The sequence below is a fragment of the Camelus ferus genome, chromosome 13, assembly GCF_009834535.1.
Source record: "Camelus ferus isolate YT-003-E chromosome 13, BCGSAC_Cfer_1.0, whole genome shotgun sequence".
NCBI lineage: Eukaryota > Metazoa > Chordata > Mammalia > Artiodactyla > Camelidae > Camelus > Camelus ferus.
In genome coordinates this window covers 33,508,252-33,534,166 of record NC_045708.1, presented here as the reverse complement: position 1 = coordinate 33,534,166, position 25,915 = coordinate 33,508,252, and the positions used below count along the sequence as shown (strand labels likewise).

At 54.7% G+C, this 25,915-nt stretch overlaps 1 protein-coding gene across 1 annotated transcript; it reads right to left on the bottom strand.

The window, feature by feature from the left end:
* Positions 1-1,221: 1,221 nt before the first annotated feature.
* DMBX1 (diencephalon/mesencephalon homeobox 1) lies at positions 1,222-23,181 on the bottom strand. Its single transcript, XM_032494180.1, has 5 exons — positions 23,160-23,181; positions 9,438-9,603; positions 6,345-6,523; positions 5,708-6,056; positions 1,222-4,934 (listed from the first exon to the last, which is right to left on the bottom strand). The coding sequence occupies exons 2-5, from the start codon at positions 9,589-9,591 to the stop codon at positions 4,480-4,482; spliced, it is 1,137 nt and encodes a 378-aa protein (XP_032350071.1). The 5' UTR covers positions 9,592-9,603; positions 23,160-23,181; the 3' UTR covers positions 1,222-4,479.
* Between the last annotated feature and the right edge of the window lie 2,734 nt (positions 23,182-25,915).

Here is a 25,915-nt window from a genome sequence, read left to right as displayed (position 1 = left end):
CTGTGCCCCCCAGGACACCCTTCTCTCTTACCCTCCTGGTGAACACTGGACCTGTGGGACTCAGCTCAAGTCTCCCTCCCAAGGGGCTGTCCTGACCTCCCCAGGCTGAGCTAGGGACCCCTCTTCTGTACTCCCACAGTTCTCTATTTTTTGAACACCAACGCACCCTGTTTTGTACTGCTTTGTTTTCTTCACTTGTTTCTGTGTACCTAGCACCCAGCACAGAGCCAGGCATACAGCAGGTGCTCAGTAAGTGCTGAGTGGATGAGTGATTTGAACAGCAGGGTTACCAAGGTGCCCCTCCACCAGGGAAGGTGTGAACCTGGGGCTGAAGTATGTAGGGGTAGGTGGGGGACTTGAGGTCCTGGAGGGGCAGTGGGAGATTTGAGGCAGACATTTGATCCGCCAGCCCCTCCCATGAAGGTGAGAAAGCAAGATGAGGGATGTGCTCCCCGCCCTAATCCTCTATCCCACTGGGGAGAGAGGAATGCGCTTCCTAGGTCCTGCAACTGCCTGGGAAATGGGGAGGTCAGGGCCCCACAGGTCCCTGTGGCCTGAGGTGCCTGCCCAGGAAGCGCAGCAGGCAGCTCCCTGCACACCATTTTGACCTGCTGGGGCCCTCCTACCAGGAAACACCCAGAGGGGTCCTCTCACCCCCAAACCCCACCTCCGAGCTTGCACCACCCCTTCTGACTCAGGGGTCCTATGCAGACACTCTAGAACCCCAGGGAAGGCTGAGTAGAGGAGCTCACCATTCATCTTTTTCTTGAAAAGAAGGCCCTTCGTAAATCTCCAAACCATGCAGCCACACAGCAGTCCCTTTTCATCCTTTGCTTGCTCACCTCGGAGGACAAAGAGCTCCCTCCTCCATATGCTGCCCATCTCACTGGAGAGCAGCTCTGGCTTTAGATTCACTATCCCTTCCTGTCATCATTCCACAGAACCCCTGCCCGTCTCCGTCCTACAGACCCATCCCCCAGACTACCCTGAATACCCCCAGGTGGCTCTGCCCCCAGCTGCCCTGCCACACATGCTTGGGTGAGGACCAAGCAGCCCAGAAAAGGTGGACTCCTTCCACATCTTGGTCTCTCTACTCCCTGTGGCCCAGCACAGACTGGCCGGACTGGCCGTGAGCAGACCTTGAGACAGATGCCACCCGCTCAGCCCACCGCGCGGGCATCTCTGGGAATGAACCTGGCCCAAGGGCTGTGCTGCCAGATTCTCTTTATTAGCCAAGTAGGACAAAAAACAGGTCACAATGTCACAGGAAGTCAGACAGACAGACAGAGGGATACACAGGACAAAGTGTCATGCTGCACTACGCAGGGGGCGGGGCAGGAGAGGGGGCATTTGAGTCTTGTTTTCCAACTAACAGAATAAATAAATACAGTACACAGTGGTTTTGCCACAGGCTGGCATGACCTCTAAGCACAAAAGGTCACAAAACAGCTGGTTTGGAAAGCAGTCTGTACAGCCCGCTGCCGCGGAGTAGGGATGGGGGCCCAGGCCCCTGGACTACGCTCTGGGGAGGTGAGGAAGCAGGGAAATGGAGATCGCAAACAGGAGGGAGAGGAGAGGGATGAGGCCTTCCTGGAAATGACAGGCAGAGCCTCGGGCTCTCAGCCGCGAGGTGACCAGGCCAACCTGGGAGAGGCTTCCGCCTCGGTCTCAGGTGCGTTGGGCATACCCCACACTCATAGGAGATGCAGGGTACAGCTTACAAGTATGATCCCCTCTTATTTTCTAACTGCGTTCAGTCACTGAGGCTGGTCTCCTCAACTAGGTTGAGACCAGTCCAGGGAAGGGGACCACATACACTCTCCTTGCCTTCTCTAGGCTGATGGAATTCGGTCAATTGAATAAGGAAATATTGTCAAAGCCGGTCTAAGCCTGAGGTGGGCCTGGCTCTGCCATGACAGAATGTGACTCCAGGGTGGACCTATTCCTTGGAAAGTCAGGGGAGGCTTCCTGGAGGAGGTGGTGATGTCTAGAGCTTTTGGATGCCAAGACCCAGTGACAGTCATCTGCCTCCAGGGACAGGCAAAAAGCTTCCATCCTCAGACCTGGGCTAGATGAGATCGTTTTCGTTTCAGAAACAAAACTTCCTGGAGCTGATCCCAGAGGATAAACCAGAAATCCCTAGAGGCTCTGCCACCCTCCTGTACCCCTGCCCAAGTCTCTCCTCTCATCTCCTGTGGCTACTGGATTCACCTTCCAAATCCCATATACCCAATCCTGGCTCAACTGATCCCCCTTCCAGAAGTCCTCACCTGCTGTCTTGGTCCTTGCTACACTGAGATGAGGTCTTTAGCCTGGATTCAAGACCCTCAGCCCCACCTCTTATGAAGCTAGCCACCCTTTTATCCATTTAGTCTCACCCCATTGCTTTGTTCAAACAGCTTTCCTGGCCCAAGCTACCGTCCTCTTCACTTTTTTCCCATCCAAAGCCTTCTCCAACTGCCCCAGGACAATTGGGCTCCCCAAGGATCATGGACATGGACTACTCTGAAAATCAGTCCTATTGAGGCATCGATAGACCATCCTCTCCACTGAGAGAGGAGACAAGCCTTAGGAATCTTTATTCCAGTTTTTAGACGCCGCTTCTCTAAGCAGGAGGTGGCAGCTTCAGTGGTGAGCCACAAAGGGTTGAGGGTCATGACCCAGATCTGTGCAAGCCATTTCCCTCCCCTTGCCCTGAGCTCCTGAGATCATGTGAAGGCTTGGAGATGGGGTGACCACAGAGGCTGGACTGAAACTCAAGAAAAGCAGGATCAAATCCAGATTGTCTCAACTCAAAAGGACCCATCATATTTACTAAGGAAACTGAGACCCAGAGACTGTGGCTTTACCCATAGAGAGGCTTGTGAGTGCAACACCCATTGCTCCACAGCCAGGCAACAGTCTTCTGATTCATACCCTGTGCTTCGAGAGCCTTTTTGTGGTTGTTGTTAGTTTAACTGAAAACTTCTGCCCCGCAGGGTTGTGAGCACAGCCGTGAGGAATGTTAGAGCTGGACAGGACATTACAGGCCATCTAATCCAGGTGGGGACACAGGCCCAGAGAAGCTATGGGCTGAATGCAAGGTCACACCGCTTTGAAAGGGAGTTTGCTGAGCTGGGTTCCTGACCATAAATGGGAACACACCTTTCCACACCACTGACTAGCTGGACAGAAGCCCTAACTTCGACAGTGGCTCTGGGACAGGACGCCAACAGAAGCCTGAGACTCCGCACTGCCACATGATTTGCCTTTACTGTGATCAGGAGCTTGAGTCCGACCTTCCCTCCTATGTCAGCTGCACCCCTGCCCTGGACAGGCCTGGGGCGCAGGACCGCATTCCTCTGAAGACACATCTCTGAGGGTACCCCTTCTCTGCTGCCTCCCTCCAACCAGGGAAGTCTCACCAAAGAGAGGTCTAGAGCCCTGTGGTCAGGCCTGGATGGACCCTGGCAGCAGGCCTCAGCCCTGTGGTCAGGACTGGATGCTGCCATTCTATTGCCCGCCCCTGTCTGACTCCTGCCTCTGCTCCCTCCTCAATCTGGGGAACAGGGGCCTCAAAGCTAGAAAAGAGAAAGAAGAGAACATGCCCTTCCAGACTCCAGGCCCGGGGGTGGGGTGTGGGGCGAGGTGTGGGAGCTAGGGCCCCCTCCTGCCTGCAGCTCCAGTAGCTAAGGGATCTTTAGTGAGGGTCTTATCACCTCTATTGGGGATGGACAGGAACAGGGCCTCAGGAGGGTGCTGGCGGGGAGGAGATAGGCAGGCAAGGAAGAAGCAAAAGGGGAGGAACAGGAAGAAGAAAAGTACTAAAACTAAAGCTAAAGCAAACATAGCTTGGGAATTGACAACACCAACTCAGCCAGCAAAAAAGAAAAAGAGCAGGGGCAGGGAGAAGAGATGTGGAGGGGTGATCCAGAGAGAGATGTGGGGCAGAAACTGGACAGAGGCAGGGAGAGGGAGCTCAGGGAAGAAGGAAAGGGGAGAGGGAGAGGGAGAGATGGGAAGGCCAGAGTGAGACGCGGAGGGGAGGCGGGGGGGTGGGGGGGGGCGCGGCAGTGGAGAAAAGATTGGAGGGGGGCAGGGGGCCTGGGGCAGGCAGATGCCTGAAAATATAGCTTTATATATTTATATTTATATCTCACATTCCACACACCAACTTACTCAGGGCAGAAGGGGAGGGAGGGACGGAGGGAAGGGAGGAGGCGACAGTGAAGTGGGGATCTAGCCAGCGATCTAGCCAGTCCTACTACCAGCCTCTCACTCCCCCGTGGAAAGCTGGGGGCAGCAGCCTCTCACCTCCTCCCCATTCAGCCTCCGTGGGGTCCAAGCAGGGCCATGCAGTGGGCTTCACCTAGGGCTGGAGCTCTGGGGGACGGGGACAGGAAGCAGGACTCCAAGTGAACTCCTTGAGAGCTGTATTGGGATAATCCTGGGGCTGGGCTGGGGGCACCCAAGAGCCCTGGCTGAGGGGGAGGCCAGCAGTCAGTTGGGCAGCGTATCAAGTCCCAGGGAGGCCGCGTGCTGCTTGGCCCGAAGCCGCAGGTTCTCGATGCTTGTGGTTTTACTGTTCAGGGCAGCCGAGGCCGGTGCCAGGCCTCCAGGGGGCGCGGGCAGCAGTGGGGACCCCCATACGCCCTGGTGGGCAGCGGCAGCTGCTGACAGGGACTGGTAGTAGGACTGGCAGTGCAGCGAGCCCAGGGGGGCCATGTTGACACCCAGGTAGGGCACAGCGGCAGCAGCCGCGGCGGCAGCAGCGGGGGCCGGGCCCCCCACTTCGAAGGATGAGTAGTGCACCAGGTTGTTGGTGGCGGCCATGTGCTGGCGGAATTGCTCCTGCAGACGGAAGAGGCTCAGCGGGGATGAGGAGTAGGAGTGGGAGGGGCCCAGGAGGCCACCCCCAGGCGCTGCAGGAGCCAAGGCCAGGCTGCCCGGGGAATCTGCAAGCAGAGGACCAAGAACCGAAGACTCAGGACAAGGGCAGTGGTCTGCTGGGAGGGGCTCCCTTGGCCTTGCCACCCCCTTGGTGCTGCAGACAAGACAGGCTTTGGTTGAAACCATATCCACCCAGCTCAGCCAGGGCATTCCCTGAAGCATCCCCCTGAATCCTGGGAGGGAGGGACTCAAGCTTTCTAGGGGAGCACCAGGGACTCTACCAAGGCCCTCATGTCTGACTTCTTTGGGAGACTCCTTTTCTTTTCAAGGGTGGTCAGCTCCCCTTCCCCCAATCCTGTCTGTGGCTCCCACCCCCCTCCAGCTCTTAGCTCACAACTCCACCCCCTCCCTGCCTGGGCCCAGGGTTTATGTCTGAGCTATGCCTCTTGCTAGATTTCTGTTCCTTCAAAATCACAGCTCTCTGCTGCATGTGGGACTCTAGAGTACCCATGTGGTACTCACCCAGTATGCACTGGTACATCTGTACTGATGGTTAAAATACTGGAATATTTCTGTAATGGTTGATAAACAGCTTTTGCCCTGAGCTTCCCAAGTACCCCTCCCTGGGACACAGCCCCTCCCCCAGAACTCCCTTGACCACCTGGCACAGGCCTGCTGTGGCCAAATCCTTTCTATGGGTCAGGCTGGGTGTCATGTGCCAAAGGCTGACCCTACCCCTGGTCTGACCCACCTCGCCTACCCAAGCCCCTGTGCGGCTAGACCTGGTTGTTCACCTGGGCTGGGACCCAGCCCACCCACAGCCCCTGCCGAGCCTCACCTGCCTTGGGGCTGCCCCTCTTGCAGCCCAGCCCCTTGCTCTCAGCCCCAGGGCTCTTCTCAGTTTTGGGATCCTCAGTCCCTGACCGAGGGTCTTCCTCCCGGTCAGGCTGGTCTTCAGGGGCTGACTCACTGGCCGATTGCTCAGAGAGGCTCAGGTGGAGCTCAGCAGGGGGATCGCCACTGGGCAGGCTGGGGGGCTGGTCAGTCTCCAGCTGGGTGTCTGTGGTTGGGGCCTCGGTCTTGCCTTCCCCGTGGGAGCCCTCAGCCTCCTTTTGCTTCTGGAGCTGCTCTTTCTGCAGGCTGCGCAGCTTCTTCCGGAACTTGGCTCTGCGGTTCTTGAACCACACCTGGGGGCAGGGAGAGAAGCAACAGGAGTGGCAGGGGAAGAAGTGGAGTTGTGGAGTAGGGTGCTATGTACGTGTGTTGGGACGGGGGTGGATAACATTGCTCCTTGCCCTGTAGGAAACCCACACCCTCAATCCCTTCCAAAACTCCCTCCCATCACAGAAGGCATTCTTGGAGATGCCAGATGCATTTCGGCACCGAGGTCTGAAATGCTGGCTCCCAGACAGTGAGAAGCTAGATTAATGGGCAAGTGCTTGTCTGCAAGGTCTAGTTAGACGAACTGGCCCTACCTGCACCCGGGCCTCAGGCAGGTTGGTGCACATGGCCAGCCTCTCACGCATCACCACATCTGGGTAGTGAGTCTTCTGGAAGGTCTTTTCCAGGGCCTCAAGCTGCTGAGCTGTGAACGCCGTGCGGCTGCGACGCTGTTTGCGGTGCTGGGAGCCATAGCGGGCCTCCAAGATGATGTCTTGAAATGTACAGCCGTTGGAGGGCAAGGAGAGGGGGCCCATTTAATTATGGGAAATAGGTTTTGAATCTTACCCTGCTCTGACTCACTGTGGTCCTGCCAGAGCTGGGCCCTGGTCCTTTCCCCTTGGAAATCACCCATCTCCTCTTCATGTGTTTGGATCTTCAAGATTGCTCCACCCCATGGTTCACTATCAGGACCACAGAGGCCAAACTCATCTCTGTGAATGGCTATCAGGAATGTGATTGAGGGAGATCTTCCTTATTTGGTTTGGGTTGGGTAGATAGATGAGTGAACATTTCCCTAAAATCCTTAAAGTCCCAGGATACTATAGGTATAATATTCTGGGAGTACATGATGCTAATAATTTGGATGTCCATGTCACAAAGGTTCTAATTTCCTATGACTCTTAGATTCTGGATACCAACAGAATACTGGCCCCTGACCATGAGAAGCCAGGCTGTGAACCTGGGACTTATCTGCAAGGTCTAGTTGGGGTAGGTCTGGCTGAGTACACAGAATTCACTGGTACTTGATTCTCTGTCCTCTGGGTAGAAATCTCATCATCCCAGTTGGCCTTTGAGTCTCTCATGGCAAGACCTGAGGCTCCTGCTCTTACATCCCCTCATCAGAAAGCCTGGTTCTGGCAGGGCCCTCAGGACACAAGAAAGGCTTGCTGCATGCAGTCTTAACCCTTCTGGCTGCTTCCTCAAGGAGAGATGGACAAAAAGAGTAAGTACTAATCACCACAGGCTTGGAGGGGAGACAAGGCTGGCGGACCATAGATTTCACAGTCCTGCCCACATGCTGGGAATATGAACCACCCAGCATAGATGTCTGCCTACGGTTGCTGTCTAGCCTCCAGCTCTTCTGCTTGACTAGTGCCTGGAAGATGGACAGTAAACCTCTCTCTCCCTGCCTCCCATCACCCACAGGTGGATCCTGGACTATCTATGCTGAGGGAACCTGAGCTGTGTCAGCCTCTGCACAGGGCTGTGGAGACCTTCCCCTGCACTCCAGGGACTGGGGAATCATCGCAACACTCTAAATGAGGAAGGAGGCAACTGGGGATCCAGGAAGCCTCTGACTTTGGGCTGCTCCTTCTTCAGTATAAAGAGGGAGCCCTGAACCCCTCACAAACCAGCACTAATCCCAGGTAGGGACCACTCTTAGCAGAACCCTGTGTGGGGAAGCAAAAGCTGAAGATCCTACTGCAGGCTCCAGGGACGGTGGGACGGGGAGTTGGGGGTAGTCACAGCTTGGGAAGCCAGACTGTCTGTACCATCAGCAATAATCTCCTACTGGAAGGCGAGGCCTCTGTACAAAGGCCAACCTGAAGCTCATGTCCCGCCTTGAGATCAGAGAATTGGTGGGAGTGCTGAATACTCCACTTCCTCTGTCCCCACCAGCAGAGGAGAACCTCTGTCCCTGACTCCTCCTCTCTGGGCCCTGGAACATGGGCAGGAGCTAATGTCACCACCTGGTTGGGCACAGGGAATTCACTCCAAACCAGAGAAGCAGCCACAGCCTGGGCAGGATAACACTCACATGCTAAGCACACACTCTACCATTGAGCTATACCCCCTACCCACCGAGGGCTCACGTTCATCCACTGAGCCCTTCCCAGAGGCCAGCCAAGTCTAAAGGAGTAGGAAGGGTTGCCCTACCCTCCCTTCTAGGCCAGAACCTCTACCCAAGCAGGTTCCTCATATCCCATCCCACTTCTTTCACTCACACTAGTCCCCCCTCCTGGCCCTTTTAAGGCTTGGCTCCTGCTCCAGAAAGCCCTCCCTGACTACCCCAGCTGAGCATGCTGCTCTGATCCACCCCACTATTTGACCCTGGCCACATTCTACCTGCCGTGCCCTCTCATGGGCCTGTGGGCAACTGGTCTCCCTGAGAGTGCCCTAAAGCCCTCTAAGGACCACCTGGTACAGGGCCAGAGCAGTTCACCAGCTGCTTGAGGTTTGCTTGGGACAGGATAGGATGGGTGGCATCCCCTCCCAAGAAATCACGTTCCCTACCTCTGCCATCAGATCCTTCCCATGCCCACTGAGAGGCTGTCAGGGCCAGGCAACAATCAGACGAACCAGGAGTGGGGGGAACAAAGTCACAGCTCCCTCATGGGCACTTGCCTTAGGACTGGGGTAATAATTACCTCTGAGCACTTACCAGCCCCTGCTAAATAATTTGCATACGTTTATCACAAGTAACTTTCCAACCATCCTGTGGGATGAGCCCTGCTTATAAAGGGGGGGGGGATGTTCCCTGTTTATAAAGGGGGAAACTGAGGCTCAGAGAAGTGATTGGGTAGACCATACAGTAATTACTAGTCTGTGATTTCAAAGCTCATATTTGCAGCCATAATGTCACATTCTAATCTCCTACCCCTGCCTAGATTTAGCCTCTGAGCCTCACTTTCCTTGCCCATAAAATAGAGATAATAACCTCCCTTTACTGAGGTTGAATGGTTTAATGTACAGAGAGAGAGCCTCACACAGTGCCTGGCACACAGTCGGTGTTCAAAACATGGGAGCCGTTACACTGATCTGACTCCCCGGGCATGCCAGCCACTTCCTAGCTGCAATGCTCTGGGCTAGTCCCTTACCACCTACCTCAGTCTCTCCATCTGTGACATAGGCTAATGAATCCCTCCCTCACAGGGTTGTTAAGGGAATTGGAAGGCATAGGGCAGCTCCAGGGCCCAGCACAAGGAGTGCTCACTCATATGCAGATTTTAAATCGACAGCTCTGTGATGCTGAGTGACCTGGGTCTTCCTGAGTCTCCCAGAGTAAATGTTCCCAGGGATCCCTCCTATCTTCACCTTCCAGAGCCTCTTCCCACAGACCTCTCCTCCACCCCTGGCCCCGGTAATCCTGTCCCCAAGGTCCCATCCCCACAAGCGGCCCTTACCAGCCAGGCGCTCGGCCAGCGTCAGCGCGTGCACCGATGGCCGGTAGTCAGGCGCGTGCTGGGCCTGCTGGGCCGCCTGCTGGTGCAGGTTGTACATGGCGCTGAGTGAGTTCATGGCGTGCAGCGAGTAGCCGTTCACCCCGTAGTGCTGCATGGCGGCATGTGCCTGAGGACAGGGCAGCGGGAGAGGGGACGTGAGGCCATGCTGTCACACTCTACCGCGGGGGAGACACTGGCCCTCGCCCAGACCTTGCATGCCCCCTCACCCCGAGAGCTTGTGCCTCCAGGTCAGAAAGCATCCTGCCTTGCCCACAGCTAAGAGCGTGAGGGCTCCTGCCTCTGCTTATTCATCCAAGTGGCAGGACTTGTGTAGGGGTTAATGCTCTGGGCTCTGGAGTCAGACTACCAGGGCTGGGATCTCCACACCGCCACCCAGGAGATCTGTAGCTTTGGCTAAGTCACTTAACGTCTCTGACCTTCGGTTTCTCCATCTGCAAAATGAGGTTTATAATAGTACTTATCTCATGGGATCATTGCAAGGATTAAGAGAAGCCTTAACAATAGGGTCTGGCACATAGCATGTGCTCCAAAATGTTAGTCATTGTGATTTATCAATCCGTTTGCTGCTTTATGCAGTCATCTCTTCATTTAATCACCCAGGCACTTACTTATTTGTACATCATATATTCATTTACACACTTGTTATTTAACAAACAGACACTGAGGTCCACAAGGGGCCAAGTCTAGAGCTGGACTGGGACCACTGAGGCATTTGCTCTGATGAGATAGTGGATTAAAACCCTCATGTGCTACACAGACATGAGAACATTGTTACTGCTGCTATACACACAAGACCATTGCCTCCCTCTGTTCTCACCATATTCCCAAGAAGCCAGCAGACCAAGAGCAATAAACCCACTTTACAGATGAGTCCACTGAGGCTTAGAGAAAGAGCAGTCACATACTGAGGTCACACTGCCTGTCCAGGGTCTGCTCTGCCCCACATGGCTTCAGCTTCATTCTTTGGTGGCTAACGCATCAGAGAATACATCCTTTTCTGCTGAGATGGCTCAGATCAGCACAAAGCCGCCAGGGTCCCACCAGCCCAGGTCTCCTCCAGATCCTCACAGCCCTTGGCTGAGCACCCACCACATACTGGCCTGAAATATCATTTTTGGAAAGTTGTCCATTTGATAAGAGGATGGATATGTCCAGGTGTCTCAGCTCCCCACTGTCATTGAAGTGGACATATAACCAAACATTCACAGCCCACATGCACACACACACACACACACGTTCTATGCACAAACACACACAGGTAGACATTCTCAACAGTCATTCACACACAAACTCATCAACATTCACAAACTCAACGCCATCATTCCCACAGCTGCACACACAGACGTCTTCACAGACACCTACCCCTGCAGCAGATGTGTCTGCACACAAACACGACCCTCACACACAGTCACACCCTCACATACTCACTCAACTGTTGTTCATCATGCACCCACCTACTAAGCACCGAAGTCCTTGCCTTCATGGAATTTACCCTCCGGCGGGGAGAGCTATAAAACAACAAATAAACTGACGTAATAATATCAGACAGGAATAAGTAAGTACTTGGAAGATAAATAAGGCAGAGGAGGAGCCTAACAAGAGGAAAGGGGAGGCCTGTTTAGAACACGTGGTCAGGAAAGGGTGCTCTGATGTTCAAAATAAGCCACGTGAATCTGGGGGGAGGGTTTCCAGGCAGAAGGGACAGCAAGGACAAAGACCCTGAGGCATGAGCAAGTTTGGTGCGTGTGTGAAACAGCAAGGAAACGAGGGTAGCTGGAGACAGAGAGGGAGAGGAGGGGGCCAGACCCCAGAGGGAGTCACCGTCCATTGTAAGGAGTTTGGATTCTCTCCTGAGTGTGACGGGAAGCTCCTGGAGGGTCTCAAATAGGTGAGTAACACGATGATTTGTTGTTAGAAGCTCACTTTGGCTGCTGTATGGAGAACAGACTGCAGAGAGTCAAGAAGAGAAGTGCAGAGACCAGGCCACTGCAGAAGTCCAGGCCAGTGACTGGCGGGCCTTCCGCTAGGGTGGTAAGGGTGGACGTGGGGGGAAGTGGTCAGATAGACTTAACATGACTGTTGATAGGTTAGTTATAAGACGTCAGGAAAAGAGGGCAAAAAGGATGACCTGAGTTTTGGGCCTGAGCCACAGTGTAAAAATGGGTCTCTTTCTGAATCGGGAGCACTAGGGGAGAAATGGGTCTGGGAAGTGGGAGAGAATGGAAATCGAGGCTTTTCTGGGACATGGTAAGTGTGAAATATGGATCTGACTTCCTAATAAGAATGTTGAGTTGGCAGTTGGATATACAAGTTGGGAGCTGAAGGTTGGATTGACAGATTTCTGAGTCGACACTCACACATGACACCTACCAACAACATTTACTTACAGAATCTTACTCTTGCACCATAAACACAACCCCAAAGGCAGAGCTCTAAGAGAAAAGAATGATAGACATGGCAACAAAAAGTGTTTAAGCATTTGTATAACAGAATGTACCATAAACAAAGCCAAAAAGCAAACAACAAACCTAGGGAAACATTTACTGTACATGACATAGCAAAACTGATAACAATAAATAGCACAAATAAAAATAAAAGAGAATATCCATAATATACAAAGAGCTCTTACATAGAAACAAAAAGATGATGGATGACCTTAATAAAAGATGGGCTAAGTAAAAGAAGAGACAGCTTATTAAGGAAGAAACACAAATAGCCAGATGACATGGGGCAAAAAGTTCAGCCTTTCCTTGTAATCAAAGAAAGAAAAATAGAAACAATAAAATAAAAATTTCACCAATCAGATTAGCAAATATGAAGAAAAGCTATTACCCAGTGTTATCTGGGGGAGTAGGAAATGGTCTTTCTCCTACCTCACTGACAAAAGAGTCCTTTTGTCCCTGCATCCAAAACCTTTAGTGAAAGCATCACTTGACTCCACAATTCCATTTGCAGAAGTGTATCCTTCAAGTATGCAGAGATATGTATACACAGGAATATTTATCACAGCTGTGCTTATGACGGCAAACAACTGGAAACCTCACTGCTCATCGAGAGAGGATTAGTTCAGTACATGAGGGGAGAGTCATGCCCACGATGGAAGATGCTGCCACAGTTTAAAGCCATGCTAGTGTATCTGTATGTGCTGGTGCTCATGATATATTGTTGACTGGAAGACATAGGTAACAGTACACATGATGGGATCCCATTTTTGTAATGCATGTATAAATATGCATGGAAAAAAGTCTGAAAGGTTATACCCCAAAATGTTAACAGAAGTTATCTCTGGGAGTTAGCAGGTGGGATTACAGATGATTATATTCTTTCTTTCCTTTTTTGACGGTGGGAATGGAGGGAGGGTTAGCTTTGTGTTCCAATGGATATGGGGATGGAGCCAGGCTCCAAAAGGTGTCACAAGTGCCACGTGGGAAAGAGGGAATAGAGTTTAGAAGTAATTTTATCCATCTCCCTCCCCCTCCGCCCCCACTGCTGGGCTGACATGCCCCTCCCCCACCAAACTCAGGGGCTTTGTTGCCTTAAAACTCACTGCTGTTAATGTGGTAAGTGACATTTTAATTGACTTAATTACTGCTGATCTCACAGTTTTTGATGCACGACAAGTCTTTATTAACTGAAGCCAGGAGCCGTGCCTCTCTTGGCTCCATGAGTGCCCCAGTACACTGGCCTCTGAAGGCCTCCAGAACTGCCCCAGTCTGGCTGGTGTCTGCCCCCTCATCCCTCCAGCCTGATGCCCTCCGCTTCCCTGGCACCCAGCAATCCCAAACTAACTGCCACTCCTACTTGTCACCTCCCTGCCTTTGCCCCTGCTGGGCCTCCACATGAAACAGCACTGCCCTTCATCCCCCTCACCCGACAAGGCCAGACTCAACTGAAACCTCCTCAGAAGCGGGGCCCTCCCCACCCAGCCCTGGGAGGGCACCTCTCCCCTCAGGCTCCTCATGAATAAACTCAGGTCACAGAAGTGATGGCAAAAACAAGAATAAGAACAGCTCCCATTTACTGAACACGCTGAACCAGGCACCACACAAAGCACCGGGCATGGATTTTCTTCATTCGAGCCCTGGATCAGAGTGTGTGATGACACTTCTATCTCCCCCCTAGACTGAGCCCCTGGAGGGCAGAACGTGTATCCCACGCATCTCTGGATTCCCCATCCAATCCCAAATCACAGGGGCTGGCATGGAGGCAGGGCTCCAGAGATGAGGACCGGATGAATGAATTAATAATAACAACTATTTATTAAATGCCTCAGATACATCAGACATCCCCATCAATCCTCTCAGTGCCCTAGGAGGTAGGGACTGTTATTACCCCCACCTCACAGATGTGGAAACGGAAGGTGAGAATGACTGGCTAATTTGTTAAAGGCCATGCAGTTAGGAAGTGGTGGAACAGGTTTCCACAGGTGAGGAGAGGTTCTTCCCACCAGCTAGTGTTTCCTAACCTGTCACACAGGCTCCTCCTCCAGCATGTTCCATTCCCTGACTTCTAGCATCTCTGGTTTGATCCAAGGCAACAGGACGACAGCAGAGAAAAGGCGCATTCCACTGGAGTGTGTGTTCATACACGCACATGCGTGCACAGGTGAGTTTGTGTGTATGTCTTGCGATGAGGCTGTGAGAGCCCAAGTCTTCCCAGCTGAGCTCCTCTCGCCAGCAGCCTCACACTTTCTTCCTTCTCCAGGTGGACGTCAGGGCCCCAAGTCTCCTCTGAGGCCACAGAGGGGCTCTTGGCTGTGGATGCTGCTTACCATCCAACCTGCACACACGTGGTACCACCCACTCACAGGTCTGCAGCTCATCTCAGCCATCATGCGTGGACATGTGTGTACACAGCTGATTGTGATCAGGCACACGACCGTGTGTGCATCTGTGTTTATGCAGACGTCTGGGGTTATCTACATGTCTCTATGGGTGGGCACATCTGTGGGCCAATGTGTGTGAATGTTTGTGTGCATGTGTGAGCAGAGGAACATACGCTAAATGGTACCCTCAGAAGTCATGTGGCCCTGTACAGGATGTGAGAGTGAACAAGAGAGAAATAAAAAAAAGAAAGAAAGGGGGAAAAAAGTGGAGGGATAGAGTGGATGCAGAGAGACAGACAGGGCAACACAGAGAAAATTAATAAATTTGTTTTACCCATTTTGGGTTTCTGCAACACCTAGCACAGAGCCTGGTACACAGCCAGTGCTTAGTAAAGAATAAATGTTGCATGGATGAGAGACACACAGGCTAAGAGATGGCACGGGAGGTAGGGCCATCACAGCCCAGTATGATCCTCGGGGCCGTGGTCCCACCACCTCCTCAGCACCCAGGACTATAAGCCTGGTTCTAGAGGGCTACCCTGCCCAGTGAGTGACTTTCCAGCAATGGGGAAGCCCAGACCTGCCCCCTGGTGGCCTCAGCCAGGCCCTGCCGCTGGAACCCCATGTACCCCAGTTGTGAGTGCTGTTGGTCTTAGAGGGAGGCTAAGAGCAGCCCAGGGCTGGAGTCCTGCAGGGCCAATGGGAGCCTCTAAACAGGGCACTGCACTCTCGGCCCCAGGCCGGGCCCTGCGTGGGCTCAGCCCACTGCACACTCCAAACAGAATCAATTATATATTTAAAAGGTGCCGCCCTGCAATTCCTGGCGAGCCAGGAGAGCCATCCATCATGGCGCGGCCGTGTTTCACAAGCTGTCGAATTGTGCTTACATTGGTTAAAAGAATCTTTATATTTCATTAAGCAAGCAGATCGGCGGATCTCCCGCCACAGGCGCCATATAGATGGCTTTAATTTTCCAAATCTGCAAATGCATCCGTTATGTCCCTGCGTCGCTGCTGGCTGCAGCCTAATGCCCAGCCAATCGAAGAATCAAGCAGAATTTTATTAGGGGGCATTTTTTATAAATTAACAGCAGCACTGCTAGGAAACCACATGTAAGGCGTCTTTGATTAGAAGGAAAGTGGACCCTTCCTTCAGTCACACCCGGCTCAGCCAGCCAGCAGGCCCGCTCCATCTCTCTTTGCCTCTTCCTCTCCTTTTCTGAACTTTCAATCCGCCCCCACATTTCTTCTCATGCCCACACACAGCGAAGAACAAGGCAGAACAACTTTTTTAAAGGAAAGGAAAGAAAGCAGGAGGGGAGGATCCAGGAATCTCTGAGTGACTTGCCTCCTCGGGTCCCGGCGTGGTCAGACCCTTTACCTCCTTACCAATGACAGCTACCTTCTATCCAACACTTAGCAGGAGCCAAGCCCTCTTCTACTCATTTTCACAAATCTCAACACAGCCCCACCAGGCAGAAATCATTGTTTCCACTATGTGAATAACACAATTCAGGGAGGTCAAGTCACCCTCCCAAGGTCCCACAGTTAATAAGGGGTAGAGGCAGGCTAGGAATCTCAGGTGGCTAAGGATCTACCTGGTATTTGTTTCCGGAACGTGGCCAAGAGCTAGGCTCTGGTGAGGACTAGCCCTGGGTGCCAATCGCAGCGGGAGGGACCTTAAGGAGACTGCTGCCCTGGACGTCCTGCCCAGAAATGCCACTGTCCCTTCAGCCCTGGAGATGACCTGTGACCCTCTGGGGGAAGAGGCTCCTGCCGCCGTCCCTCCTACCGAGTAGTGTGGAGACCAAAAAGACTTTCACTTAGCAGGTAAAAGTACATGAATATAAAAACCGGGGAGCTCCAGGCCAAGGCTCCCACCCCAACCCCAGGCGGCTGGGTGACCTTGACTAGGGCCCTATCACCCTGACCTCTTCTGCTACAACACTGACTCAGTGGCTACCCCAGGAGGGAAAGGAATCTTGGTTGGGAGAGGTGTGTAACCCAGGGCTGGCCAACCACCTGAGGAGGCTGAGGAGGAGAGACTCCTTCGTGTGTGTGCATGTGTGTGCACATGGATGTGGGGGGGGGAGGGGTGGGGGAGGAGCAGACCAAGATGACCTAGAAATCTTCCAGCTCTGAGCTAGCGGGTCCAGGATTTTAAGAGAAGCTCTGTGCCCAGAACATGCCAGATACTCAATAGCAATAACATCATTGATTTCTTACCCCAGCTCTGCGAGGGAGACAGTATTATTATTTCCACTTTACAGATGAAAAATGGAGGCTCCAGGGAGGTGAGTCACCCTTGGACTGACCTGTTTGGGAGCTGGAAAGGCTGAGCCCCCATCCCAATAACACCCCTATTCCCACATTCTAGCCTTACTCCTGAGTTGCCAGGAATGAGCAACAGGAGCATATGATGTAAGGGGACATGGAGATCCCTGCCCTGCCCTGACTAAGGACCCTGCAGGTGCCAGGCTTCAGGGCAGACTTGAGATGGGGATATCCCCAGCTGTTCCTCAGCTGCTGTTTATTTTCCAAATCCATTCTCAGGTCACAGCCAAACCCTCCAAGCTCCCCCAATCTCCACTGTCAGTATCAGGCACATAAAGGGGCAGAAATACCAGGAACCAGCCTCTTTTTCCCCTTGCCAGGGGCCAGATCCGCCCCCCAGCCATGCCCCTCTTCCTAGGAGAGTAAGCTAGGGCACCAACAATTCCATGATTCGATCCGGCCAGCAAGACTACAGGGAACAGCCAAGGACACTTTATAGAAACACATATATTCATCATTTCCACTTCCCCCACTCTTGTGCCCTCCTAACCCACTGCACCGCCACCCTCCTGCCCATTGAGACACAGCTCTCTAAAGTCACCATGTTGCTGCCTCCTCCTCTGGGAACACTGTCCCTCCACCAGCTTTACCTGGAAGACTCCTGACCCCTCACACTAGGCTTAGGCACCCCCCTCTCCAGGAAGCCTCCCCTGATACCCCCAGGCAGGTGGCTTCTTTGAACTCCTATCATAGCATTACCTCACCAAACTCTGGTTGCCCATTTGCCTGCCCTTCACCCAAGATATAATCATAACTATTTATTACCAGCCTGAGAGAGACTTGACAGGCAGCATCTCATTCAATCCTCACAACAATGTCATCCCATTTGACTAAAAAGGAAGCTGAGACCCAGAGAGATAAAGTCACTTGCCAAAAGCCACACAGCTAAGCAGCTTAGCCAGGATGGAATCCAAGGAGTCTAACCTCAAAGTGTGAACTCAGTGTTCACCAAGAGCCCTTAACCTCACCAATCTGAGGCTCCTACAGGGCAAGGTCTGGCTCCAGAGCTAGTACTCAGTACCCAGCACAGGAGACATTAGACATTCATTCCACATGTAAAGACAAGAGACACTGTTTGTCAGGCAGTCGACTCTGGGGTAATGTAATGAGTTGCAGCTCCAGGGGCTCAAATTCTAGCAGAATGGTCAGATGGTCAAATGCCCTGGATGAGGGGAGACCAGCTCTGGGAGATGTGAGAAGGGCAGCAGAGCCCAGAATGGAGTGAGCCAAGGCTCAGGGTCTCCTCCTCGCCTGCCTGCCGGCCCCTACCCCGCAGGGAAAACCCTATGTCTCCAGCAGAAGCCAAGCCACCCTCTGGCCATAGCTGCGGCCTTGACTTTGCCAGACTGAGCCCTTCCCCTGTCCCACACCAAGCCCTGGCCACTGCTCTCGTCTTGGCCACGCCCCATCCACCAGTGGCATTTGATACAGGCACCATGCTCCCCACATTGCTACCATTAACCCCATGCTGCTTGATCCATGTGCTGAGGGGATAGGCTATTGAGGTCCAAAATCTCCAGCACACTTCTTCCAATTCAACTGGGGCCCCCAAAGTGGTCCTAGAGTTGGAACCAAGGACCTCAGACAATGGGCTTCAGGGTGTGTGGCTTTGCAAGGGTCAAATCAGATAGGCACCTAAACCTCGACAGTTTCTCAAAGGAGAGTCTCACCTACCCTCCTGGTTTAGGGATGGGGCCAGAGGAGGGAGGGGGAGGAGCGCCAGCGGAAAGAGCTTGAGGGTTGGGGTGGGTCTCAGGACAGACCCCGCCCCTGCCGCCCTCAGGAAGAGCCCAAGTGCTTAGTTCCCTACACAAACTGTTATCCATTAACATCCAATTATCCCTCGGTCCGAGCCATTAATTATAAATCAGCCGCTAATTGGGGTAATTAGCCCCCCGCAGGCTAATGGGCCGAGACCGAGGGAGGTTCCTCCGCCTACTGTTTGTTCTCTGGTTTTCTGAGGTGCTTAATGTTGGAGGGTGCAAAGAAATCAGGCGCCTGGCGTTAATTTTTTTTTTTTTTAAGGCAGTGAAATGCTGCAGGGCAAAGAAGAGAAGATGAGAAAGGCCAATTGTTGTTGTGTCTCGAATCCCTTCCAGAGTCTGCTCTGTCGAGGACAGACTGACCCGGAGGGAGGACTGACCGCAAGCTCTGGGACTTGAACTTTGGGATGATTACTTGATTCTCCGCTTCCTTTCCAGTATAGATGCAGCTAGAGCTCCAGAGAAGACCGAGGAGACTTGGACGGAGCCGGAGTGGCGCGGGGGACGGGTTGGCCACCAGCATGTTTCCGCCTCTTAACTGCGCGGAGGAGGCGGCCTCACTTGCTGGGTTCGCCCCGGCCAGGAGTCTACAGGGAAGAGCTGGGCCGCTCCAGGATCCTCAGGGCCCGGAAACCGGGCTGCAGAGTCCCTGTGGAGCCATGGCTCCAGGCCCAGGTCTGGGCCTCGGGCTGCTGGAGGGGTGTGCGGTGCTGGCTCCGAGACCCCGGCTTCCGCAGTGCGCGCGCGGACAGACGTACAGATAGAGACCCGCGCGGCCGCGGAGACGCAAACAAACCCTGGTGCGTAGAGCTGTAGGGGCTGAAAGGGGCCGCTAGACCCAGTAGGCTCCAGCGACCTTGGGACACACTGAAGCAGCGCCGGTAACGGCAGTAGACTGGGAGCAAGGGGTGAGCCCATCTGGGAAATGCTCTCTGGCCTGGTGACCGTGGATCCAGGGGACTCTTCCCTTTGCCGCTGCCGGAAACCCGGCTAAAGTTGGAAGAACAGGCAGGGCCAGAGCTGAGACCGTAGATCTGTGTGAGCTAGGGCATCCACCCCTCCAGCAGCACTGGGCCGAGTCAAATAAGTTGTCCGAAGAACAGATAGGTGACTAAGCGGAAGGAGAGATGGCTGGATGACGGAATGGCAGGACACCATCACGGAGAGCTCAGCTCAGTGCCTCTCTTATCCAAGGGGAAACTGAGGCGCAGGGAAGAGCAATGACTCACCCAAGGTCAGAGATGTAGGGTACTCAGTATAGGACGAAGGTCCAGACCAGACCACATGCTTGGCTCGCCGCTCACCACCCCCTCAGCACCCCTCCCTAACCCGCTCGCCTGCTCGGTAATGGGCTTTGGCGGGCGGCGGGCAGCGTCGCCCGGGGCCTTGATTAGATATTTATTGCTGTCATTTACATGGGCACCGCGGGGCGGCTGAGCGGGACTGGGGAGGGGTAGGGTGGAGAGGGAGGGGGAGAGGAATGGGAACATGGGGGAGGTGGAGGCTGGATCCTCGAGGACCAGAGACCTGGCAAGGGGAGTGAGCAGCGATGTGAGCAGCGAGGGCCTGGATGGACCGAGGGAATCAGGAGCGCAGAGGCCGAGTGGAAGTTGTGGACACGGGGCCCTTGGGCTGCGGCGGGTGAAGGGGAGAAGTGGGACTGTCACGCCTCCAAGAGGTTCCCTGGGGGTGTCTGCGTGTGATACCCATGAGTGTCCAAGTGAATTTAACCTGTGTGTATACAACGGTGTCTGAGGGTTTTTGTGAGTGTATGTACAGCAGATCTGCCTGTGTGCCCTTATGAGTGTGTTTCTCCACCTGGGAGAAATGTGACTTCTCACCTAGGTGTGTCTGAGTGAACCACCCATAGCCCAGGTGACTCTAACCCATGTCTCTGACTCTGTGTAGTGGTCAGCATGTGTGTGAGTGTGTGTGTGTGTGTGTGTGTGTATCCCTGTGTGTCTGTCAATCTGAGTGACCCCAAAAATCTGTGTGTGTGCAGGACTAGCTCAGAGATTGGGGAGGGAGGGGCAAGTTACAGGTGGTTTGGTTTGGGTACTCTAATCGCCAGACTCAATCGAGCATTCCCCAGAACCCAGGCTTTGGGCAGCAGACTTAGAGGGCTGATTCCCCATTCCAGTCCTACAGGGCCAGAGTACTGACAGCCTAGGGTCCTCCTCTGGACTTCTGTTTCCTACTCAAGATCCACTAGGCAGTGTGTGAGGAGGTCTGTGGTGGCTGGGGCCTCAGGGCAAGTTATGTTTGCACTGGAGTAGAGAAATGGCTCCAAATTCGTGGCTACACAGGATCCCACATGTGAAGGTGGTGGGAATGGGTGCAGGGGTCCTCCAGACACTCACCCATCGCTCTTGAAGCTGACCTGTGAGCCCACCATCAGGCAGAGCCCATCCGGAGGCCCAGGTGCTTGCCTCCGAGGTTGCCTTCGCCCAGGGCGGGTTTCCACTCCTCTGCACCTTTGCCCTTCTGTTCCGCTTTCCATGAGGAGTATGTACGACCACAGCCAGGTTCCCGCTTCCCAGCAGGAGTCAGTGCCCATAAGGTCTGAGGGGGTAGAGGAAGCTGTTTACCCCCATCCAGAGTAGTAATTCCCTTCATCTTGTCCAAAGACTGTATCTACCCCAGACACAGAGGAGAGAGATTTGAGCCAATTATTCAGATAATTTCCTCTCACTGGGCAGCAAATTCGATTTTTTTCTGACCACCTACACACATATTAGCATAGCTGGTTTGCAGACAGAGGAGATAGGGACTAAGTTCATCAATCCTTTGGTCAGACTGCCTTCTCCTTTTCCGGAGGACTGGGGATACAGAGAAATGAAACTCGAACTTGGAAAAATTGAAAACAACTCTCACTACACCCCATCTAAAACTAATAGGTGATAAGGACCTCCTAGGAAGATGCTGGGCCCGGCCAACCCGCCTGCAGCGCACGGGATCATGAGCTCCAGTGAGAAAGAAACCGGTCACCTCGCCATGGCAGCGACAACCTGGAAACTTGCACAATTTCTGAGGAAGCATCGCGAACAGCCTCCGTGATTCCAACAGCCTTTTACCCGGGGCAAGGCCCATCGAGGCAGTAAAGCCCCCTCTTCCCTCGATGTCCTTAAACTGGAGCCGCCTCAGAAAACCTGCACCAGACCAGTTGGCTCCGTGCCTCTGCTGACTTCTAAAACGAAAAAGATCGTCCCGTGCCCCCGGTGGACTGGCCCTGAGGCTGCACTCCAGGCTCCATGGGTTCCCTGCTTTGGGGGATGCCAAACACCGAAAGAGGCAGAAGAGGCCGCGGACCCCGGTCTCCTCGCACCCACCAATCCTGTACGCTCTCATCGGACAAATCGCAAGCCTGAGGAGCACTACACACACACACACACACACACACACACACACACACACACACACACACACACACACACACACACACACAGAATCAGAGAAACTTCGGGCCCCAAATCCGGGGCGAATTTGCAGATGTTCCGCTCGAGATCCCTATGCGCACCACCAGGGCTGCCGCGGCCCCTGCGCAGAGCCCGGAAACTTGTGACTGGAGAGAAAGTTCCGCCGGCGGAGTACTGGTCACCGCCTGTCTCCCTCCAGAACCGGATCACAGCAACCCGGGATAGGAGACCCAGAGAACAGAGACCCTGGCAGTGCCCCTAGCCCCTTGACCGCTCCTCCCGATTCACCACGAAGCGGCTCCAGGGGCTGGCCCCAGCCTGCGGTTCCGCGCCACAGCTCACCCGACCCACGCCAGCCGAGGCCGCGGGAGGCAAAACGAATTCCAGGGAACTAGGCCCGCTGCGCCCCAAACACCTACCTGGGGGACCCTAGCCCGAGGCTGCATTTACGAGGACAGAAGCTGGCTGAGCGCTGAAACACCCCAAACCGGAGAATTCGTGAAGAATCGCAATCCCGAGAGAAAAGGCGCATTCGGCGGCGGTGGAGTTTGAGCCGGAGCCGCACGGGCCGGACCAGTGTCGGATCCCGGGTAATGCCCGGGGCACCGCAGGGTTCGAGAGGCTGCGTGGACGCAGAAGCTGGGGAGGCGTGGGCGGCCCCTGCGCTCCCCGGGCGGGGACCTGGGCTGCCGGCCGCGCCCCCTCCCCAACCTCGGCCCCGGGCTCCGCGAAGCCTGGGGCAGCATCTGCTCTGCATTACCCCAGCCACCTCCTCCCCGCCCCCTCCAAACTGAGAAGGATTTGTCTCCGCTTAATAGCCAAACCTTTTTTGTATTTATTTTTTTTCAGGGGCGAAGTAATATCTTCCAAATGAGGCAAAACCGTGACGGATCCAAAGCGTTCTCTGCGGGTGCCTGCGTCTCCGCGGGCCGAGGCTTCCGTCTCTGCCTCGCCGCGTTTCTGCCCGCGGCTCTCTCTTCTCTCTTTACGCCTCGAAATTTCGAGTTCTTTGCTCTTTCTGGCTCCTTGGGCTGATCGCGCTCTCTGACTCCGTTGTCAGCACTGGGTATCGCTCCCGCCGTCTCACCCTGCGTGTCTTCCGATCTCTCCCTGACTGTCTGCCTGGCCTTCCCCTCCGATTCCTCTGTCCCTGCGCAATCTGGCTGTCTCCAAGTCCCTGGCCCCAAGCAAACTTTCCGGTCCTCCTGGCTGATCCGGCACTGCAGGACCACTAGATGGGTGGCGGTCCCCAGAGCTCTCTGCCCGAGTCCTCCCCTGCCCGGCTCCCCTCCCGACTCTGCCCCGCCATCCTCGCCCGCTCGCACCTGGTCTCTCCGGCCCGCTCCGCCGCCGCCGCTGCCATCTACGCGCGCCTGGGCCGGAGCTGGAGTTTTAAACAGCGTTTCCCGGGCGCCCGGCGCGAGCCCACGCGCTCCCTAATGGCCCCGGTGGCTGCCAATCACGCGCCACTCCCGCCCCCGCCCCGCCCCGCGGGTGCTGCAGAGAGGCTCTCGGCCTAGGTTGCCCAGGTCCGACCATCAGTGGGTCTGCGGGCCGGGCCAGCGTCCGTCACCTCCTCCGAATCTCTGTGCCTCGGACTCCGGGTCCCGGGATCTCTGACTCTCTCGGGTCTTCAGGAGCCTCAGGCCAATCCTTAGGGAGAGGAGGGGTCTTAAGAAACCGTCCCCTCCCGAGGCCTCACTCAAAACTGGGGGCTTAGCACTAGAGGCAGCAGCGATGGCGTAGGGGTGCCCTGACTTCCACGCCCACCGTCCCTCCGAGATTGGTCCCGAGCTGCGCGCTCACAAGCACACAGATACACACAGTATCCCTATCAGTCCCATACCACCCGCAGCCCTGTCAACCCAGTGGCACCACATCACCCACAACCCGCAATCAGAACTCATCGCCCACACAGTCCATACACAGGATGGCGCTCCTGGCAGCCTGTTACCTGCCTGGCATCCGGAGGCCTCTTGGAGAGGCTGCTGGCCTGGGACTCAGCTCCACACAAAACACACGCACCTGTCTCAAGGAGGACAGACACAGAGCCAGGTCCAAGTGGGCAAAATCCTGGGCCTGGGATCCTCCATTCCTGCCAGGGCCCCACTCCCTCCAGGCAGGATCGGTTCACAGGAAGATATGTTCAGGAGCTGGCTCTGGGGCCAGGCAGTGATGAAGGCGGGCCTCCTGAAAGGTGTGTCTGAAGTGTGTGCCGGAGGGGCAGGTTAACACCCACACTGCTGCCAGTGCTGGGGTGGCAAGTGACTGTACAGAGGCTCTATGTGTGTGGCTGTGTGGAGGTGACTAGAGAGGGGCTTAGCCAACTGTGGGCAGGGTGTGGGGTGCATATGGTATGTGTCCCTGTATGGCTGGAATTCTGTGTGGCCTGCCTTTGGGCACAGTGGTAGGGACTGTGAGTCATATGTGGAGTGTGTCCTTGTGAACTGTGCTCCCATGACCACAAACCCACGTGTGACTGTGGAGCCTCATATGGCCGTAAGTCCCTTTTGTGTGTATTACCAATCCTTCTGCCATTGTGCATTCAAGTGTGGTGGCGAATCCAGGTGGCTGAGTGCAGGATGGACACAGGGCAGGTACATGGTGTCACACTTGGGGTGGGGCAGCTTGATGCTGGTTCTGGCGTTCTCTCTGGTCTGTAAGTGATGCTTCTGGGTCTAGCTGCTGGGAGCTGGCTGTTTCCTTAGGGGCTAAGCCATGGAGAGACAGAAGGTATTGGCTGGCTGATGCTGCCGGTACATTTTAGAGTCCTGGCCTGGGTCAAGGAGGTCAGGAATTTTGGCCTGGGTGGGCCAGAAGGGGCCACGGACAGATTTGAGGGTCGATCCCCAGGCAGAGTTAGGGGCTGAGTGCCTCAGAGCAGGGCGGGGAGCCGTGGGCCTCAGAAGGGAGGGAGAGGAGGGGGCGGTAAGAGGATTAGGCCGCTTAGACCCTTCTCTCCCACCAGGATCCCCCACCCCCACCCCCAAGCTCCAGAAAAGATTTCTTCTGCCAAAGCAAAACCGTTTAGGCTCCATTTAAAGGGACAAGAAAGGTGGAAGCGGGGGCTTTAAATAACCTTTTAATTTCCCTTCAGGGATCTGGCCCTGTAAGGGAGGGGAGAGGAGAAGAGGGAAGGGAAGGGAAAGGAAGGAGAGCAAAGACTGACTCTGGCTTAGACCATCGGGATAGCAGCTGGGCGCACCACACGCTGGAGAAATGTAGTAAACGACACTGCGCCCCCACCTGGCTGCCCTTTGTGCACAAACACACACAGATCATCCTGGAGAAAACTGTCACCCACTATGCACACATAGTCATTTAGTCCCACACAGAGACCTGGATACAGATGCACATGTAGAGGGTCACATTTAAAGACATACAAACAAAGGGGGCTCACCAAAGTCCCTCCCATGGTAGCACAGATGTGGAGTCCCTTCCTGCCCATAGCCATCCCTGCTTGGTGGTGCTAGGAGGGTTGGCTGAGGTTACTCCCCATAAGAGGAGCCCCGGCTTCAATTGGGCCTCCCCTTCCAGCAAGAGGGAACATCACCTTTCCCTGCCCAGGGACCCAACTCCAACCCATCCCTCCCTAGTAGCCACCTCAAATAGGACAGGGGCTGCTGGGCAGACTGGGGGGACCCCAACCTCACCTGGGCCTGACTTAGGGGGGCAGGCTGTAGGAGATAGCGCAGGTTCTGCTGGTGAGCTGAGGATTCCTGAGGGCTCCAGGCCTTGGGTCACAGGACCCAAATAGGCACCCGCTCTTTAAGGAGACTTGTCTGCTACACAGATTCTGAGCCCAGCTGGGGAAACCCTTGCTTGTCTCCTACCCCAGGTCCTCGTCTGTGCCAGCTGTCCCAGTCCTGGAGGTGGTGGCTGGGTGGCCAGCAGGCCTAGAGTCTCAGGGTACACACTAATCTTCCACACGAGGGGACACTGTGGGCAGAGAGAGCACCGTCACTCAGTCACACTCCTGCCCCAGTGCACTTCCATAGACATTGCAGCACAGTGCTGGGCTCTAAGTTGACTGTGGATTCTTATGGGGAGTGGAGTGCAAAATCCATGGCATGTGCTGGGA

Bases quoted from the DNA above. Each gene is read 5' to 3' on its own strand.
- DMBX1 (XM_032494180.1), bottom strand. From the start codon at position 9,591: ATGCAGCACTACGGGGTGAACGGCTACTCGCTGCACGCCATGAACTCA. The intron at 6,524-9,437 runs GTAAGGGCCGCT...GTACATTTCAAG, and splicing joins GCTGGCCGAGCGCCTGGCTG to ACATCATCTTGGAGGCCCGC. The intron at 4,935-5,707 runs GTGAGGCTCGGC...CTCTGCTTGCAG, and splicing joins GAGGGGCAGCCCCAAGGCAG to ATTCCCCGGGCAGCCTGGCC.